Source organism: Mytilus trossulus, chromosome 1, assembly GCF_036588685.1.
Source record: "Mytilus trossulus isolate FHL-02 chromosome 1, PNRI_Mtr1.1.1.hap1, whole genome shotgun sequence".
Taxonomy (NCBI): Eukaryota; Metazoa; Mollusca; class Bivalvia; order Mytilida; family Mytilidae; genus Mytilus; species Mytilus trossulus.
In genome coordinates this window covers 53189585-53212443 of record NC_086373.1, presented here as the reverse complement: position 1 = coordinate 53212443, position 22859 = coordinate 53189585, and the positions used below count along the sequence as shown (strand labels likewise).

The window sequence follows — 22859 nt, the reverse complement described above, 5'->3', positions numbered from 1 at the left end:
ATAATAAACTTAAAATGAAGAAACAATTATTGTCCTTTATTGATACAATACAAATAGTCAAATAAAAAGAAATAACTCCGATGAAGTAACTATTTTTTATTTATTTTTTAAATCGCCTAAAGGTCCCATATTTACTTTTTTATAGGTCTGTATAATTTATCCAAAAAATATAAAACATTAAGACAAAGACAAAATTAGGATTAGTTGCACGAACTTTAACCTTCTTTAATACAAAACATATGTTTGTCATTAATGATAAGCATTTTACAAAAATAATAGTTTAGTATATAGATAATTAATCGCTTATGAACGCACTAGAATACAGATAAAAACGAAAAACAAAATGAGGGTATTTTCCACTTTTTCAGAGAGAGATTGAAGCATAGTTTGTTTTTAAGCTATTCACACAAAAATGTTTGATTTGAATAAATGGGCATATCCGATCAGTGTAGAAAGACATGCATGGTTTGTTAATAAAGGAAAACTCGACATCACCTTTCCAAGAAAGAACTGTTATAAGTTAAGGCTTTCATATTTGATGTTTTAAAAGCATAAACGGTACCTTACTTATTGCACCAGATGCACATTTCGACAAACAAAGCCTTTTCAATGCTGTTTGAGACCGAAATATTTGAAAACCAAAACACATATATAAATGTTGAAGAGCAAATCAAATAAAAAAGGACCAAAAGTACAGCCAAAATCAGCACAAGGAATCAGAGCTTTGCATGAGGGAGATAAATTCCTTAATTTGAATAACTTCTAAAATTTTATAACAGAATATTTCAAAATAACAATACCCGTATTTTCATGCCATTAATTACCATGTTTGTAATATTTGTTCTGTTTTGATTCTTTCAAATGCAAATGAACAATGAAATACTTTAGATAGTTAGAGCTTAAGTTTATAAAATGGTTAAACAGAATAAAAAAAATAAACTAAAAAGCAAAAACATAACCTTTGCTCCATGGTTGAGGTAATTAATGTTTTACAATGGCCAAATTTCTTTATTAACCATGAAAAGTGTTTTTGATACCAATTAATTGTTGCTTTGATTCAACATAACTACACAATTATTTCTTGACGGATGTAAAGTAACCAAAACAATATTAAAAATATATTTTACAATAATAGATTGTACTTTCACTTTGTTTAAAGTATGATGTAAAAATAACCCAAAAACTACAAAATACAACTATGGTTCAATATATAGAACGTGTAATAAAAATGAAAACACGTATTTATACTGAATGAAAACAATGCATTATTGTAAGCGAATAATGATTCTTCACATTGAGAAAGAAATAATTAAAAAAGAACAAGATGCAGGGGAAATTACATTGAATATAAGGGATAATGCGGTTTTTGTGAACGCTTCTGGGCATTTTGTAATTAAACTTTTATCAGAACTTTGACCCACCCCATCCCACCCCCTGTATTTTAATCTCATCTTGGTTTTATTTTAAATGATATACATGTCAGCCTCAATCCTATTTTAATCAGATAAAAAATGCAGTAATATAGCAGGAAGACTATAAAAAAGTTCAAGACTAAAAATGTGATACTAAATGGAGAAAGATATAAAAACTTATTCAATAAAACGTACGCAACTATTAAAAAGTGAAGACCATGTAAACTTTATCTGAAATCTAAAATTACTCTGTTTGACGTCAAATTGTATAAAGTCGATTTCTATCCTTCACGGCTTGAGATATTGATATTTGATCTTGTTTACTGTTCTAAGACAAATGATGCATAAACAAAATAATGTTAACAGTAAATATAGTAATTAATAATCAATTATTCATAACGTAATGATCAAAATATGAACACAGACAATAATTCAGATTTGTTTTGATAGTTTATCTATAAAAAGATACAGGTTAATTTAAAAATAGTTTTCAGGTCAATATTGCAATTCACCCGTCAATTAACCCAACACTCCAAAAAATAGTAAAACCTTGTTATATATGATTGGAAACTTTGGTGTAATTCACTTTGGTGCAATAAAACATGTATATATAAACTAGCGTTTAATTGAGTACATACTTAAAAAAAAAAAAAGTCACATTTACATGATAAAAATTCATTAGTCATCAGCAATTATTTAGTTTTTGATAATTTATCAAAGTTAACATTATATTCAGCCTGGTTAATTATTTAGCCACAACGTACCATTCATACGCTTTTGTTCCGAATTACCCCAACAAGCCATTTATCGGTTATATATATATATATATATATATATGTTCCAACGGTCCGACTAATAATACGAAGATAGTCAAGTTTATCAGATACAAATGTAAATAACAGATCAACAAATCTAATATCTCAAGTTAATATAAAAAGTTCAATTGATATTGAAATGAAAACTTAATATTCTAACTTTTTAAAAAGGTCACGCTAGTTTAATCTGTTAATCTCCTGTAATTAGCATGTCAGTAATACATTAATTAAAGGCCAGTATGCTCAATGAAATTGAGGTTAACAGATGTTAACAAAACACTCAAGGACAATTGTTTTATATTTGTGAAATTTTTAAAAAAAAAAGCATATGCAAGGAACATGTATGGACCGCAAACATGAAAAAATAACATTCCTTGTGGTAGTTAGTGTCAACTTGAGCGAGAGTACAAAAATGGGATTCAGATATAGAATTAAACAAACATTTAATTTCGATGATACGCTTATTCGCCTATCCATCTAATGTAAAATAAGCATCTTGGAGAACTAAAGCTACACATTTTTGGTAATTGTTTTTTTTTATTTTTATTTTTTTTATTTAACCCATATGATACCAAAACATGTATGGTCAGCTGGACCGTACGCGTATGGTCGGACCGTACGCGTATGGTCGGACCGTACGAGTATACGTTTACGGTCCGGACCGTACACGTACGGTCCAAATACTCGTATGGTCTGGAACATATGTATATATAACAGTTGTTATCCATTCGTTTGGTGTGTATGAGTCTTTAATTTTGCCATTTGATTAGGGGATTTCCAGTTTGATATTTTTGTGATTATACTACTTTTTAAGTTTAGTGTTTTAAACTGTTTAATTATTTTTTTTTATTTTCTTGATGATATTATCACTTTTCATCAAGCAAATACAATATAGAAATGTAAAATGGGGTTCTTAGAAAAAATTTCAAGCTGTTGAAACTATTTCACATACAAAAACAGCATCTTCTTGCGATTTGTTATTATCATTATCATCATACTAATAATTATTTTTAGAAATAGTTAAAAGGTGACTTTATATAGTCATCTCAATATATATTTAGAAACAAAAGATAACATGTCAATGGAATTTTCTTTTACAGTCAGTTGAAAAATCCACATGAGGCTGTAGACAAAATTTTGATAGTCCCTTCCCATTAAAACTGAATTATACTAATTTTCAATTTTCTAATTTTATACCATATACTTAAAGTTAACATTACTGTGATTGTTTTCCCATGTTTTGTTTGAATATATCAGTTTTTATGCAATCTTTTTCATTTTACTTTCCATTAAGTTTAGTAAGAATATTGAAATAAGGGAGTGAATCAGAAGTGATAAATGCATCCTAAAAATGGAAAAATAAGCATAATAGTGTTATGGTATAAAAATAGAAAATTTAATTCTCAGTACAAACAATGAGAGAAAACAATATCCAAATCCTGTCTCTATGCGAATGTGGGAAGAACAATAAAAAAGTCACTCTTCGAATGAAGGAGTTGACAATGGCAATAGTTTTCCATACTGGTTAAGAGTTTTTTTTCTAAAACCACAGTCATATTGTCTTTTACATCTGGTAAACAATGCTATTTGAAATATACATACAAATATATACAGTGTTATATTTTCGTTATTGTTCGAGATAATTGCACACTGAAATAGTTAAAAATAAAAGCATGTTACTTTTTTATGCATACTGATCTATAACAAAATTCAAAAATTCAAAAAAATCTACGTTTTAAAAATCTTAAGCCATTTTCAGTAACCAATTTTTGTAGTGTTAAGACCACATTTATAAATCTTCGCGTGATACTGTTTCTACCCAAAAAAAACTGTTTCCACAACTATATATGTTTTCACGCAAACTGTACTGATTACACGGACTTTTGATATTAATAGATATACAATGTCTCTGCATGTATATTTCAAATTTTTATTACTTTGAACAAAACAGTAAAACATAATAAAAAGTTATGTCTTTCCATTATCCGTTGAAAGATTTTTAATGTTGTTTTTTTTTTAATTTGACTGTTGTACATGCTTGTCTGTTCCGTTTATTTAGATTTGCCTAGTAACTAAATTGAAATGCTTTAAACTTTGTAGTTTATCGATGGATTATTTTGGTATTTTTAGCTCACCTGGCTTGATATGCCAGGTGAACTTTACGCAAAATTTAATCAATCATAATTAGAGTAGACTAGTTTAAACAATGTGTTCAACAAGCCCGCTTGCCAACCAACATTGCCGGCCGCCATGACTTAAAATATAACATATGGGTAAAATGCAGTTTTTGGCTTCTATAGCTGAAACTAAATTTGATACGGGGGTAAAATTGTTCATCAGTTTGTTAGATGCTGCCACTTAATAAGTAATTATAAGGAAATTTTGCAGATTTTTTGTTATTATCTTGAATATCATTACTGATAGAGATATACTGGAAACAGCAATAATTTTGAGCAAAGTACGATCTACAAACAAGTCAGCGTAACCATGATTGTCAATTTACCCATAACGTAATTAAAATCAAAATCAAATATATTGTTTAATTTAAGGGGCATTAGCTGCCAACTTCAAATTAACCGATTTGACTCAAATTCTCATTTGTGAATAAACTCATCATATATACCAGGACTAAAATTTTGTATATACGCCAGACGCGCGTTTCTTCTACAAAAGACTCATCAGTGACGCTCGAATCCAAAAAAAAATTTAAAGGCCAAAATAAAGTACGAAGTTGAAGAGCAATGAGGACCAAAATTCCTAAACAGTTTTGCCTAATACCGCTAAGGTAATCTATGCCTGAGGTAGAAAAGCCTTAGTATTTCAAAAATTCAAAACTTTGTAAACAGTTAATTTATAAATATAAACATATCAATGATAATTCATGTCAGCACTAACTGAGTGCTGACTACTGGGCTGGTGATACCCTCGGGGAAATAAATCTCCACCTGCAGTGGCATCGACCCAGTGGTAGTAAATAAACTCATCATAGATACCTGGACTAAATTTTGTATATACGCAAGACGCGCGTTTCGTCTACAAAAAAACTCGTCAGTAACGCTCGAATCCAAAAAAGTTTAAAAGGCCTAAATAAAGTACTAAGTTTGAAGAGCATTGTGATTATAGCATACTTAAACGTATATCCAAATTATATAAAGTCTAAATGAACAATTTACAATCGAGGTGAGGCCGAAGACTGCCGACTGTCATATAAACCGACATAAATAATAACTGAATACGCCTCTTTCGTGCGTAATCCATCTCTAGCTCAGTAATGCCGGGTTAAATTGATGGTTACTGACACACAAATACGGATTCAATGAATTCGAATTATACACTTGCAATTGAATTATTCATCATCGATGTTTCTTCGCTTATTTTGACAGAATTATATTTCATAAATCATTATTTATCTGGGAGGGGGACTGGTCAAAATGCAGGGGGGGTCAAGTTTTTTTCTGTGAATGGAAAAGGGGTGTTCAGTTTTTTTTTATAAATTCAAAGTGGGGTGATCAATATTTTTTACACATGAAAATAAGCATTTCACATACTTCAAGAGTCAAGAACAACATTGCAACAGTCAAATCGAAATATATTTTAGCATCATTCATATACAGTTAAGTAAGACATCACAATAATTTGGTGATGTAGACAGCTGCATAGGCATGATAGGTGCTTCATAATCCAAATAGTTCAGTCGTTATACATGTATTTCACTCACTTTCATCACTTAATTACCAAGCATTCCTGCCAAGTTTTGTTTTAATCAGCTAAATAGTTTGAGAGAAACTAAGTATAAATTAAACAGAAATCTACAGCGAATTCTGCAAAATTTTGTCCAAAAATACAAATCATGCCACATCATGAAAGAATATCTGGTGAAGACTAATAAATTCTCCAATAAATAATTAAATACTCATCCTAGAATCTGCATACAAATTGGTTCTGAGATGATGAACACCACTAATGTAACATTTTGTTTCATAACAAAATTCCTTCGGGTCCATTTATACCTCTTACTCCCGCAAAATTTGTACTTTCAGGCTAATAAATCAAAATTTTAAGGCTAATATTACACATTAATGAATGAAATATGACAATAAATGAGTAATTGAATTGTTCAAGCTGAAAGCATGAACTATCTCCATATGAAAGTTTAGCGACTCAATTGACATTTCAATAAGGCCTTACATAAAACTAAAGTTAAAGCAGTGTTCAAGAGAAGGACATATAATAGATCCCTCTTTGTAAATAATGTGTTGTTACTGTTTTAAAAAAATATTTTTTTGAGTTACTAAGGATCAAGTTCTTTTGACAGGAAATAAGAAAAAACGTCAGAGAAAAAATACACAAAGCACGGCCCCGGGCTTGTGCTACCTACTTATATTCTTGGAACAGGCCTTCCAGAAGACAAAGTTTCCGTCAAATATGTTTTTGACTCAACCCACTGAGAATATTCCCCCCCCCCCCCCCCCCCCTCATTTAGCGTTTACTGTTTCGATCATTTACAGCATTGGCTTTCGAATATTTGACTATTCTCGTCCAGGTGAATGTAACTACAGAAAAGCTCTTAGGAAATTTATAAATTATCTCAAACTAATACTTTGCTGTGTTTTGTTTAAAAAAATGTTTTTAGGTTATTAGTGATAGTTTTGATGAATCTTACAGTGAACAATACAGTGAGAATTACGACAACTATGTTTACATCTTTAAAAAGAAGTTTATCACAAAACATGTTGTTGGCATTTTTAAAATATCTGTGTAACAAATTATGAGGCATATACATTGATATTCTAGCTAGAAAGATTGAAAACCGGTGTTCTTTCTTTTCTTCGTATGAGCTTCCTATTATAAGGAACACCCCTTAACGGGTAATATTAAAATATCAAAATATTTAAAAAGGGGGAAGAAACAAGGATAAAATATATTACATTAAGGTAAAATCCAGAGGTGGTTCTTGCAAAGGTGATGACTTTTTAAATCAAATTTATGTGTTTTGTCGGTGCTTCTCCTTATCTACACATAATTTACATGTCTCTGCCCTTACACGGTTACAGCAACACACACTTGTTCTTCTACTTCTACTTCTACTTCTACCGGATAATGGCCACAATCAACAAACTGAATATTTTGCCATGTCTTCGGTGCGCATACGGACCCTCCCCCCTCCCCCCATATTTTTTGAATTTAGTTCAGCTTTGTCACCGAGGCTTTAAAAGCCTCGACTGACGGCGCTGACACTACCCCAGGAGGGAGACTGTTTCAATCTTTGATGGTTCGTGGAAAGAATGAAAATTTCCGGTAATCATTTGATGCTGCTGGAATTTGGAAGCTTCTATCATGCATATTTCTTGACAATCGTTTAGGTGGAATCAAACGGTCTTCCTTTGTCACAGCAACTTTCTCGTTTACTATTTTAAAGAGCATGGTTAGTCTTGCATCTTTTCGTCTTTGTTCTAGTGATCTCCATTCTAGGTGGTTTAGCATCTTGCTTACACTTGAGTGATTTTGGTGTTTATTCATCACATAACGTGCTGCACGTCTCTGGACCATCTCTAGTCGGTCTATTTCTGTTTCATAATTCTAACCATTGGGAGGGCGACTTTCTATATACAGGCATAATAGAAGCTTTTATATATTATGTAAATGGATTGTACATCATGTACATGTAGTTATCAAAATTATAGATAGAAACAACCCAACAGCTAGGCAATATTCCCCAATCGGGAGACAGTCTCCATATATAGAGACAATCTCTAGATTTGGAGACAAATTGATACATATTAGGTCTCCTGATTGGGTGACAATCTCCCAATCAGGAGACAAATAACATAATTCCATGTCTCCCAATTTGGAGACATCTCCAGATCTGGAGACTGTCTCCCGATTGGGGAATATTGCCTAGCTGCCCAAGTTTCTCCTGTCTTCCTGAACTAAAAAGATGTGCAGTATAAGATATATGATAGGGTAGTAACCACATTTTGGGAAAAAAAGCTAACATGATTTGTCGAAATCAGTGGATTTTTGGTGACATCCCATTAGTCCGACAACCATTATTCCGACAGCCCATTACTCTGACAGCCCACTATTCTGACAGCCCAATATTTCGACAGCCCACTATTCCGACATCCCATTGCTCCGACAACCCATTATTCCGACAATGCATTTTTCTTATGTGTATGGGTAAATTTTCTCTAAAAAAAGACCAACTCGGTTTTCTGTAATATCTGTGGTTGTATGTTTTGATCCCAATTATTCTTTCCATGCGGAATATAAGTCTCAGTATATTGGAGTTGATACATATGCTTATTGCAACTGCTCCGTTTCCCTCTTTCGTTTTATGTGTATTTTATTTTTCTTTACATTTTATCATTTGTGTGTCCACTGTCAGTCTGTGATGTTATAGTTCACTGTTTATTTTGTGTGTGTCTTGATCTACCTTCTTTCACAAGATCGTCGGTTACCTCTTTGGCGTATCAGGGGAGTGAGTTTTCATCACTAATTAACTACATAAAGAAATATATTGGAGTTGGATAACACTTCCCGTCCTCTTTGGTCGAAACACTTTCTAACCCTTGTATCACTCATCTGAGTTTTTTTTTAATTAATTTTGTCGCAGAACTAAGGGACTACCCTTGCGAAAATGGTGCAGGATATCACAAGATATCCCCAGGATATCTCAGGATAATCTTGAGAAAAATCACAGGGCAATCTTGAGATATCCTGATCCTGAGATAGGGTTAAACATGGGACGGTATTGGAACAAGGATATTCCAGGGATATCCAGAGACAGTCCAGACCATAAATATCCTAGTAGAAAATCCTGTGATAATCCTGTGCTCAGGATTCCTCAGGTCCTGGTCTCAGGAAATTATCCTGATGTCAGGATTTACAGATTTGCTTGCATTGAGTAAGCCCTGGGATAATCCTGGTATATCCTGTGAATATCCTGACAATGTCCTTAGTTTGTCAGGATTAGATTTGCTTGCATTTAGTTGGTCCTGGTATATCCTGAGAATATCCTGTGAATATCCTTAGAATGTCCTTACTTCAGGCACAATAAATGTCTTGCATGAATTCTATTTATAAGAAATTACAAAATTTGAGTAAAATCCTTTTTTATGCACATTTTTCTTCTATTGCAAATATTTTCTTAAATTAGTTTGAATCCATATTCCTTATTTTAAACAAGGGCAGATCCAGCCATTTCAAAAAGGGGTGTTCCCAACCCTGGATAATAAAAGGGGGTTCAACTATATGTCCCTTTTCAAATGTATAGATTGTCCACAAAAAAAAACCAGAACCCTCCGCTGAATACACAACTGATAAGGTAGGTGTTTGCCCTAATATCATTTTTAAATGCACATTTTTTTCTATTGCAAATATTTTCTTAAATTATTTTAAATCCATATTTACTTATTCTAATCAAGGACAGATCCAGCCATTTCAAAAAGGGGGGTTCAAAACCCATGATAAAGGGGATACAGCTATATGTCCCTATCCAAATGCATTGATTATCAAAAAAAAATTAGAATCCTCCCCTGATTATGCCACTGATAAGATAGATGTTTGCCTTGGTACACAGGGGCTTGTTTAGTGAGTCGAACGAGGTTTTACTGTCAATGGCGGTCACTATCCTATTTAATGCAAGATATCAACCCCAATTGACTGTTTGAATTACGTTACATGTAGTAAATATCAATTTATTTATTTAAAGCAAGAATTGTAGTTGTATGAAAAATAAGTACAAATGAGTATTTGTATTGGCCATGTTAAATAGCTTATCTGAACATGCTCAAAGGCTGTTGAAGTTCAGATTAAAAAAATGCCTTGTATTTAATGATTATTTAACTATAAAAATTCTAGTACTAATAAGCAAACTTGTTGGTCATATTTAATTGCTTAATGCCCATATTGTTATCTTAAATTACCAATAACAAGAATGTGTCCAAAGTACACGGATGCCCCACTCGCGCTATCCTTTTGCATGTTCCATGGACCGTGAAATTGGGTAATAATCTAATTTGGCATTAAAATTAGAAAGATTATACTATAGGGAACATATTTACTAAGTTTCAAGTTGATTGGAATTTAATTTCATCAAAAACTACCTTGACCCAAAACTTTAACCTGAAACTTCCACTTTCATTTTCTATGTTCAGTTGACCGTGAAATTGATGTCAAAAGTCTTAGAAAGATCATATAATAAGTAACATGTGTACTAAGTTTCAAGTTGATTGGACTTCAGCTTCATCAAAAACTACCTTGATCAAAAACTTTAACCTGAACGAACGGACACACAGACGGACGAACGAACGGAGCCACAGACCAGAAAACATAATGCCCCTCTACTATCGTAGGTGGGGCATAAAAATGGTACGCCAGTGGAGGATCAAGGAGAGGATTCTGGGGGGGTTGGAACCCACCCTTTTTTAGCAAGATCAATGCATATAAAAGGGTTTATAGTACATAGTTTGAACCCCACCCCTTTTTTAAAATGGCTGGATCTGCACCTGTACCTACCCAATATTAAAACTAAAGTAACTATGCGTCAGATATAATAATATAAAAGGATACATGTAAAGTTTCTGCTTCTTTCTGTACTATTTTGTTGTCTCTGTTCTTCCAAGTAGAATCGCTGAATAAATGTAACTGAAATCTCCACGGAATCTGTTTTACTATCAAAACTGGCAGCTCCATTTTGATATTTAATCATTCTATCCCCTAAAAGTATAAAAAAATTCCACAAAGAATCAATTGTTCTAGATGTTTTAAAGCAATAAAATTCAATTGAAATGTTGTTGCCTGTTTATACACTACATCGGAAGCTGTTAAGGAATCAAATTCATTTCAAAACCCTCCCCCTTTTTATCCCCTGAAGATTAAAAAAACTGGCTACTTATTATTTTCACAAAACAATTCAAACAATTCAAAAACTATAAATTTTAGGTAACTACCAATAATCATATGTGGAAACAATTATTCATTTTGTTTATATAATTAAAAATAAATTTTCAAATATGCTTTCAGACTTTCTGATGTTGCTTTGCTCAAAGAAACCATAAAAAAAATCATAGTTCCTCAACAAATTATATTTTATAATAATATACACATGTCTGTCATGTTAAATTAAATTTGTAATGCACTTATCTGAAATCTTTCTGCCTGGAAATGTCTTTTCCGTGTTTCCATCAGCGTAATCTCCATTTTGGTGACGTATTACCCAAGAGTGCACTTACGCTGACGTTGAGACTGTGACAATCTCGCCACAGATAATATTGGCCAGAAGTTTATCTGTGCCGTAACGGAAGTATGAAAATAAATCAAGGGTGTCGCAAACAAATAATTATTAATATGCAGTTTTATTAAGTATAATAAAAAAATAATCTTTAGTTTAAACGGCACATGGTGCATGTGAATAAACAAGTGGAATTACTTGGAAGATATTTTTAGGGCCGAACTGTTCAGTACGATTAAAACCACGAGGTCAAGGTTTGTTTACATTGTACATACTGTACGTTGAGAAACGTCTGTCGTTGGGCCTATCTATCATTGATCTGATATTTTTCTAAGTTATTTATATGCCGGACGACAATTAATAGAAAGGCACATATGTGAACTTGGAGGAAATCAGAATTTACATCTTTAGGGAAAGGAAGAGTAAAAATAAACTTCTTGCAGCAAACCAGTAACGGCAGTGACAGTCCCACACGCAGTGTTACCAGTTTTAAAACAATAAAATGTACCACCGGTATTGTAAATAAAACCAAACACTTTGCATATATACGGCAATGACTAAATTATGTGTTTTTCAACACTTCCAAAATAGTTCGGAATGTGATTTATTATTGATGTGTCATTTAAATACACCTTATCGCTATTTGTCCGCCATTACTGGACATCACACAGGGTCCCGTAAAATTTTGACGTCATAATTCAAAATGTCTGACGCCACAATGGAAAAGTGATTGTTGTATGACGCCAATAGTTCAAGCGGAACAGATTCTCGGGTCAAGCGGTGATAGCGATAAGGTGTATTATAATCTTAACCTGCTTAGGCTAATAGACCAATGATTACTCTGAAGTAAATTGGCTGTTATGATAGACAAGCTTTGGAGTTTCTCGGACACCCTGCTGTTTTTATTGCAAAAATCTATTACTTTGGAATACTGTCCTCGTTATGCTTCCATGAACAGGAAGAATAGCAGTAACTGTGTAAATAAGTTAACTGTCAAAATGTGTTTAATATCTTTAATTAACACCAATAATCTTTGCACTATGCCATTAATAACTTGTGTATTTCAAAAATGTTTGACAAAATAGTTTTAGTTTCTTCCCACTAATGACTATTCTCTAACCCAACACAAATCCTGGCTAAAACACTATTTTCATGTGAATATTTACTTTTTTTAACAAACAACAGATAATTTTAATCCCAAAGATTTTCTTTCTTATTTAGTTGAATTTGTGATATAGATTATATTATTTCTTAAGTCTCAATACCAGGAATCATCCAGGACTTTAATTTTTTTTTGCATTCAGAAAGAATTTGTAAAGTATCTGAAAGTTGGATGAATGTTGAAGGAAAAGTCCTGACATATCCTGGTCTATATTATATTTATTTTTTAAAGTCTTGAGATATCCTGAGAATTCCCCTAGTTTAAAGCTGCTTGATTTGAAAGTCCTGACATTTCCTGAAATTCTCCCATGATTTTTTTCCCTAGAAAAAGGGCTAAATGCTTTACAGGATATTTTCAGGATATCCCAGGATAATCTTGAGATATCCTGATTAAAAAAAATGTCAGGATTTATTTCTGCAAGGGTTAAATGTAGCATCAGTCAAATTGAGAAAAACAAAGAGACAAATACATACCCAGATCCTTAAAAATAAGATGACAACTAGGACGAAATATGTGCTCAGAAAAGATTAGCAATTCCAATTATGAATACAGTATCATGTTCGGGAATGTGAATCCACAAAATACGGAGACAGTATCAGAGTTGGGGTAATTGTAATTGTAATCGTTAATCAGCTGTAATTGATTACAATTCTTCAAGTAATCATTGTAATCATCAATCAGCCAAAAATCTGATTACATGTAATTTATTTAATCAATTACTTTTCAAAATACCCTGTAATTCTGATTACTTTATGATTTCATTCTGATTACAATGAAAAAAAATCTTAAACTGTGGTCAATATAGGAAACTTTTTGTTATTCTTATTCAATTTATATTACACATGTTAAGATAGTTTGGTTTACTTTAATTTTTTTATAAAACATGACAATTGGTTTGTATACTTCAGTAAAAATTAACTGTTACAGTATTGAAAAGTCATCAATAGCCTTAGAAGAGACATATAATACAATTATATGTTTCTGGCCTTAGTAAAAGCTATTGTACATATATTCACAATTTAAAGATGTACATATATATATGTCGTGTACATTTTATTATTTTGTACAGGTTATTACAAGTTATTACCTGTACAAATATAATTGTACCAGTAATTACTTGTACAATTTCTGATGAGAAAAAAATAATAACTTGTACAACACAATATATTTGAGTTGTTTGTTCTTCTACATTGATCTATTAGGTTTAATCTTTAATTCCAATATATGATATAACATATTTGTAACATTTTATCATGATTTAATTTTGAAAATAAATTGTAGAAGGGTTTATTTTATTTTTGCTTATAACGACTTTGTACCAGTGGTCAGTATTTCAGCGGCAGCAAGCTGTCAAGCTTAACTTGCTCAATGTCTCATGCTACATGTATGTGGTGTTGTTACTCCCGTGTTCTTCGTGTGTCTAAATTCTTTTAACATTTCAAAAATAATACTAATGTAAAAAAAGTAGATGTGATATAAGTGCAAATTAACAACGGTCTAAAAGAATCCAAATGGCACAGAAATTAAAACTATAGATCACCACACGGCCTTCAATAATGAGCGGGATATACGTGTCAATTAACAACTCTCCACAAGAATCTAAATGACACAGAAATTAAAAGAAATTGATCACCACGTGGCCTTCAATAATGATTGGGATATAAGTGCCAATTAACAACTCTCCACAAGAATACAAATGGCACAGAAATTAAAACTATAGATTACCACACGGCCTTCAATAATGTTGTTGTTGTTTTTTTGAAATTTTTAATAACTTTCTTAAACTATGCTGGAATTCTACCAAACTTGGACAGAAACTTGGTCATGATCATAAGATAGTATCCAGAAGTAAATTTTGTAAAAAAATAAAAAAATCCTTTTTTCAGTATTTGACTTGTAAATGGACTTCGTTTTTCTGCCGGGAACCATTACATTTACTCTGTGGTTAAATATTTAAAGATTTTAATTACTTTCTTAAACTATCCTTGATTTTTACCAAACTAGGAAAGTAGCTTCTTGCAATATTTACCATTTTTAGGCTTTTAAAGTTAGCTATGTGGTATGGGTTTTGACCATTATTGAAGGCCGTGTGGTAATCTATAGTTTTTAATTTCTACGTCATTTGAATTCTTGCGGAGAGTTGTAAATTGTCACTTATATCCCGCTCATTATTGAAGGCCGTGTGGTGATCTATTGTTTTAATTTCTGTGTCATTTGGATTCTTGTGGAGAGTTTTTAATTGGCACTTATATCCCGCTCATTATTGAACACCGTGTGGTGATCTATAATTTTAATTTCTGTGCCATTTGTATTCTTGTGGAGAGTTGTTAATTGGCACTTATATCCCAATCATTATTGAAAGCCACGTGGTGATCAATTCTTTTAATTTCTGTGTCATTTGGATTCTTGTGGAGAGTTGTTAATTGACACGTATATCCCGCTCATTATTGAAGGCCGTGTGGTGATCTATAGTTTTAATTTCTGTGCCATTTGGATTCTTTTAGACCGTTGTTAATTTGCACTTATATCACATCTACTTTTTTTACATTAGTATTATTTTTGAAATGTTAAAAGAATTTAGACACACAAGAACACGGGAGTAACAACACCACATACATGTAGCATGAGACATTGAGCAAGTTAAGCTTGACAGCTTGCTGCCGCTGAAATACTGACCACTGGTACAAAGTCGTTATAAGCAAAAATAAAATAAACCCTTCTACAATTTATTTTCAAAATTAAATCATGATAAAATGTTACAAATATGTTATATCATATATTGGAATTAAAGATTAAACCTAATAGATCAATGAAGAAGAACAAACAACTCAAATATATTGTGTTGTACAAGTTATTATTTTTTTCTCATCAGAAATTGTACAAGTAATTACTGGTACAATTATATTTATACAGGTAATAACTTGTATTATGGCATCATACAAGTAATTACTCGTACAAAGTTTTTGTACAAGTAATAACCTGTACAAAATAATAAAATGTACACGACATATATATATGTACATCTTTAAATTGTGAATATATGTACAATATCTTTTACTAAGGCCAGAAACATATAATTGTATTATATGTCTCTTCTAAGGCTATTGATGACTTTTCAATACTGTAACAGTTAATTTTTACTGAAGTATACAAACCAATTGTCATGTTTTATAAAAAAAATAAAGTAAACCAAACTATCTTAACATGTGTAATATAAATTGAATAAGAATAACAAAAAGTTTCCTATATTGACCACAGTTTAAGATTTTTCATTGTAATCAGAATGTAATCATAAAGTAATCAGAATTACAGGGTATTTTGAAAAGTAATTGATTAAATTAAATTACATGTAATCAGATTTTTGGCTGATTGATGATTACAATGATTACTTGAAGAATTGTAATCAATTACAGCTGATTAACGATTACAATTACAATTACCCCAACTCTGCTGTCTGTCCGGGTTAAACATGTCGCACCGTAACTTGAGAACAACTTATCCAAATTTCATCAAACTTATTATAGTTGTTTCTTATGATGGTCAAATGATCTGTATACTTTTTGGTGAAAATAAGATTAAAAATTTTTGAGTTACGGCACTTTGTAACTAAAACAGGGTGGGTTTTTTTTCACATGTCGCACTGTATATCAAAAACTATTTTTCATTATTGCTTAAAACTTTACACACTTTTTAGTTATATTAATTTTAAGATCTTTATACTTTTTGGTGATGATTCAAATTTCATTTTTGAGTTATTGAGTATTTTGTAAAAAAAGGGGGAGGGGGTTTCTACATGTCGCGCCGTATCTCAAAAACAATTTATGATTATTGCTTAAAACTTTATGCACTTCTTTGTTATATTAATCTTAAGATTTGTATACTTTTTGGTGATGATTTAAAATTTCATTTTTCAGTTATTTAGTATTTTGTAAAAAAGGGGGAGGGTATTTTAACATGTCGCGCTGTATCTTAAAAACGATTAATGATTTTTGCTTAAAACTTTACACACTTCTTTGTTATATTAATCTTAAGATCTGTATACTTTTTGGTGATGATTTAAAATTTCATTTTTCAGTTATTTAGTATTTTGTAAAAAAGGGAGAGGGAATGTTTACATGTAACACATGTAACACAGTATCGCAAAATCAATTTGTGATTATTGCTTAAAACTTTACACACTTCTTTGTTACATTAATCTCAAGATCTGTATACTTTTTGGTTTTGATTCAAAATTTTATTTTAGTGATATTTAGTTGTTTTTTTTAAAAAGAGGGGGGCATATGTCCCTCCGTATCTCAAAAACAATATATGGTTATTACTTTAAACTTTCTCAGAAATTATTTATGATTATTGCATTAAACTTTCACACAAGACGACGGGCGTATCATGCGCTCATGGGGCAGCTGTTTATTGTTATTAAATTAGCAAACTATTAAAAATTTGTGTCGTTTATTTTTCACAGGTACTAGTACATATAAACAGAAGATAAATGTTTTAACAGTGTGTCAACATTTCTATTATATGGAAAAGGTCAACAGGTCAGTTATTCTTTCAAAAAATATCTTGATGCTAGCTTCTCTTTTCTTTTTAATAATAAAAATACAGGTAAGTATAATGTTTAGATTCAAGCAATCAATAAAGGAGAAAAAAAAGTTTAAAGATCTTAACACCAGTACACTGTAAAAGAAAAAAGCTGTATTGTGGAGGTCTGTTCTTATTGGTGGAGAAACCCAGTGCCCAGAAAGAACCATTATTTTATTAAGAAAATTGACAATAAGTGAATCTTAGTCCGTTAAGATAAGATTTGAATTCACCTGTCATATATACATGAATGCAGGGTTTAAACTCACAACCCAAGACTAGTGTTTACAGGCTAGTGACACATTAGATGAATAACTTAGACCACTCCTACACTGAGACCCAAAAAGATATAGAAGACCTAAAACTACTTAACATACACTTTATCAACCAAGACACTATAAGATATAGTAGACCTTCAACCAATTTACATACACTTTATCAACCAAGACACTATAAGATATAGTAGACCTTCAACCAATTTACATACACTTTATCAACCAAGACACTATAAGATACAATGTATAGTAGACCTTAAACCAATTTACATACACTTTATCAACCAAGACACTATAAGATATAGTAGACCTTCAACCAATTTACATATACTTTATCAACCACGACACTATAAGATATAGTAGACCTTCAACCAATTTACATATACTTTATCAACCAAGACACTATAAGATATAGTAGACCTTAAACCAATTTACATACACTTTATCAACCAAGACACTATAAGATATAGTAGACCTTCAACCAATTTACATACACTTTATCAACCAAGACACTATAAGATATAGTAGACCTTAAACCAATTTACATACACTTTATCAACCAAGACACTATAAGATATAGTAGACCTTAAACCAATTTACATACACTTTATCAACCAAGACACTATAAGATATAGTAGACCTTAAACCAATTTACATACACTTTATCAACCAAGACACTATAAGATATAGTAGACCTTAAACCAATTTACATACACTTTATCAACCAAGACACTATAAGATATAGAAGACCTTCAACCAATTTACATACACTTTATCAACCAAGACACTATAAGATATAGTAGACCTTAAACCAATTTACATACACTTTATCAACCAAGACACTATAAGATATAGTAGACCTTCAACCAATTTACATACACTTTATCAACCAAGACACTATAAGATATAGTAGACCTTAAACCAATTTACATACACTTTATCAACCAAGACACTATAAGATATAGTAGACCTTAAACCAATTTACATACACTTTATCAACCAAGACACTATAAGATATAGTAGACCTTAAACCAATTTACATACACTTTATCAACCAAGACACTATAAGATATAGTAGACCTTCAACCAATTTACATACACTTTTTCAACCAAGACACTATAAGATATAGTAGACCTTCAACCAATTTACATACACTTTATCAACCAAGACACTATAAGATATAGTAGACCTTAAACCAATTTACATACACTTTATCAACCAAGACACTATAAGATACAATGTATAGTAGACCTTAAACCAATTTACATACACTTTATCAACCAAGACACTATAAGATATAGTAGACCTTAAACCAATTTACATACACTTTATCAACCAAGACACTATAAGATATAGTAGACCTTAAACCAATTTACATACACTTTATCAACCAAGACACTATAAGATACAATGTATAGTAGACCTTAAACCAATTTACATACACTTTATCAACCAAGACACTATAAGATATAGTAGACCTTCAACCAATTTATATACACTTTATCAACCAAGACACTATAAGATATAGTAGACCTTAAACCAATTTACTTACACTTTATCAACCAAGACACTATAAGATATAGTAGACCTTCAACCAATTTACATACACTTTATCAACCAAGACACTATAAGATATAGTAGACCTTAAACCAATTTACATACACTTTATCAACCAAGACACTATAAGATACAATGTATAGTAGACCTTAAACCAATTTACATACACTTTATCAACCAAGACACTATAAGATATAGTAGACCTTCAACCAATTTATATACACTTTATCAACCAAGACACTATAAGATATAGTAGACCTTAAACCAATTTACTTACACTTTATCAACCAAGACACTATAAGATATAGTAGACCTTCAACCAATTTACATACACTTTATCAACCAAGACACTATAAGATATAGTAGACCTTAAACCAATTTACATACACTTTATCAACCAAGACACTATAAGATATAGTAGACCTTAAACCAATTTACATACACTTTATCAACCAAGACACTATAAGATATAGTAGACCTTCAACCAATTTACATACACTTTATCAACCAAGACACTATAAGATATAGTAGACCTTCAACCAATTTACATACACTTTATCAACCAAGACACTATAAGATATAGTAGACCTTAAACCAATTTACATACACTTTATCAACCAAGACACTATAAGATACAATGTATAGTAGACCTTAAACCAATTTACAAACACTTTATCAACCAAGACACTATAAGATATAGTAGACCTTAAACCAATTTACATACACTCTATCAACCAAGACACTATAAGATATAGTAGACCTTAAACCAATTTACATACACTTTATCAACCAAGACACTATAAGATACAATGTATAGAAGACCTTAAACCAATTTACATACACTTTATCAACCAAGACACTATAAGATATAGTAGACCTTCAACCAATTTACATACACTTTATCAACCATGACACTATAAGATATAGTAGACCTTCAACCAATTTACATACACTTTATCAACCAAGACACTATAAGATATAGTAGACCTTAAACCAATTTACATACACTTTATCAACCAAGACACTATAAGATATAGTAGACCTTAAACCAATTTACATACACTTTATCAACCAAGACACTATAAGATACAATGTATAGAAGACCTTAAACCAATTTACATACACTTTATCAACCAAGACACTATAAGATATAGTAGACCTTCAACCAATTTACATACACTTTATCAACCAAGACACTATAAGATATAGTAGACCTTCAACCAATTTACATACACTTTATCAACCAAGACACTATAAGATATAGTAGACCTTAAACTAATTAACATACACTTTATCAACCAAGACACTATAAGATATAGTAGACCTTAAACCAATTTACATACACTTTATCAACCAAGACACTATAAGATATAGTAGACCTTAAACTAATTTACATACACTTTATCAACCAAGACACTATAAGATATAGTAGACCTTAAACCAATTTACATACACTTTATCAACCAAGACACTATAAGATATAGTAGACCTTAAACCAATTTACATACACTTTATCAACCAAGACACTATAAGATATAGTAGACCTTAAACTAATTTACATACACTTTATATGTCAGAATGAGAATGTCCACCATTACTGGATATCAAAGATGTTCTGTAAAATTTAAATGTCACCAGACGTTTGCCATAGAAAAAGTCTGACACCTCAGAACAAAAGTGATTGTTGTTTGACATAAGTTATGCCAATTGTCACAAAATCTTGAAAAAAAATACAATAAACAAATGCAAATAGCTATGTCTGCAAAAATGTCAAAAAATCTTGAATAAAAAGAAGTAAACAAACCCAAATAGCAATGTCTGCAGAAATGTCAAAAAATCTGGAATAAAAAGAAGTAAACAAACCCAAATAGCAATGTCTGCAGAAATGTCAAAAAATCTTGAATAAAAAATAGTTAACAAACCCAATTGGCAAAAGTGTAATAAAAATCTTGAGTCACAGAAGTAAACAAACCCAAAAAGCAATGACTGCGAAATGACTAGTGTGATCTGAGCTTTTTCTTTTTTTTATAATAAATGTTGAGAATGCTTAAAGAATGGTTTGAAGAACTCTCACTGATTCTTATATATATAATTAGTACTAAAACAAGTGCCTATGAATTATTTGTTCCAATAGTTAAAAGTGTGGAAACTTTTACCTTATTTTTTATTGGAATTTTAAACTAGAATGTTATGTTTATTTCAAGATATACTAACGTGAATTATAAAAAAAAAGTTCTAGACAAAAAAAAACACCAAAGAAATAAAATTAATTAAAGTGAAGATGGATGACATGTGGTTCGAAGTTCTTTACTCCATTCAATCTGACCTGTAATTCTCAGTCTGCTGATGAGCATATCTGCCGATGTAACTCTCTGCCAACCTGGCCCATTTGTAATTAGCTTTCTAATTTCATTAGTAATCCTAAGGTAAAAGCATTTAATATAACTGTATTTACATCCATAACTGTATCTTAAAAGATTTTATTTACAGTCTGTTTCCAAATTTAATTTGTATTGCATATATTGCCTTTACCTGAATTGATATTGGTATTATTATTTTTAGACAATAATTTGAATCTGACATGTGTAGTTGTTTATTAACATTGTTATTGTTTAATTGTAGGATCAACATGTATACCCTTAGTGGACTTTGATGTAATATTATGAGCTATCGCCTGTCACAGAACTATGCCTGGGACACAACACTTCCTCTGGGCCAAGGGGCTACCAGTAAAGTATTTAAAGGATTCAGCAGGGTAGGAACCACTATGTACTTTTACTGCATAAGAAATGATCACTCTAAAGTGTCCTATTCAGTCCTAAAAAAAATTTGGTTAACACTGTTATAGATTTTCTTTTCTCATCCTACATGTCCTAGGATTTTACAGAAAAAGTTTATATTTGTATATTGTATGTTATAGTGTATATGTAAACTCCATTCTGATTCACTATTTGATTATGTATTTTAAACCTGCATTTCCATTTATATTACATTCACTGTAGTAAATTTAGAATGGGTTTCTAATTTCAGATGAATGGTGAAGATGTAGCTGTAAAAGTGTTCACTCATGCAGGACAGATGAGACCATTTGATGTTCAAATTAGAGAATACAAAGTGATGGACATGTTAAATCATGAAAATATAGTCAAACTACTAGCTATTGAAGAGGAGGTATTGACATCATATATGTAACCTGATATTGTTTTTCAGTCAGTGCATTCTTCCATCTGTCTGTTCGTCCATTGGTCTGTCCCTCTTCAGGTTAAAGTTTTTGGTTAAAGTTTTGGTCTAGGTAGTTTTTGATTAAGTCAGAGTCTAATCAACTAGAAACTAACACATGTTTTCTATGATATGATCTTTTTATAATTTCAATGCCAAATTAAGAGTTTTGACCCCAATTTCACTGTCCCCTGAACAAATAAAAAGACAGTTTTAGTGGGGCATATGTGTACTATTTACAGTAGTTGTCGTTTGTTTATGTAATATATACATGTTTCTCATTTCTCGTTTTGTTTATATAGATTAGACCGTTGGTTTTCCCGTTTGAATGGTTTTACACTATTAATTTTGGGGCCCTTTATAGCTTGTTGTTCGGTGTGAGCCAAGGCTCCGTGTTGAAGGCCGTACTTTAACCTATAATGGTTTACTTTTTAAATTGTTATTTGGATGGAGAGTTGTCTCATTGGCACTCACACCACATCTTCCTATATCTATGGACACATTCTTGTTTATCTATTTTTATGTAAGGTAAGTGAACATGTGTAACTTATAAAACATGTATGTTGATGGAAAGCGTTTTTGTTTCTCTTGTACTACTAAAC

At 31.2% G+C, this 22859-nt stretch overlaps 1 protein-coding gene across 2 annotated transcripts in view; it reads left to right on the top strand.

Moving 5' to 3' along the window:
• Positions 1-6873: 6873 nt before the first annotated feature.
• LOC134727219 (serine/threonine-protein kinase TBK1-like) overlaps positions 6874-22859 on the top strand; it is a 42530-nt gene continuing 26544 nt past the window's right edge. Inside the window, exons 1-4 of one of the 2 annotated variants that reach the window (XM_063591607.1) lie at positions 6874-7095; positions 17087-17154; positions 21661-21793; positions 22069-22209. In XM_063591607.1, coding sequence (XP_063447677.1) covers positions 21701-21793; positions 22069-22209 — 234 coding nt within the window. In that variant the 5' untranslated portion in view covers positions 6874-7095; positions 17087-17154; positions 21661-21700. Of the gene's footprint in view, positions 7096-17086; positions 17163-21660; positions 21794-22068; positions 22210-22859 lie in introns of both variants that reach the window. The other variant, XM_063591602.1, reaches the window with a different exon arrangement.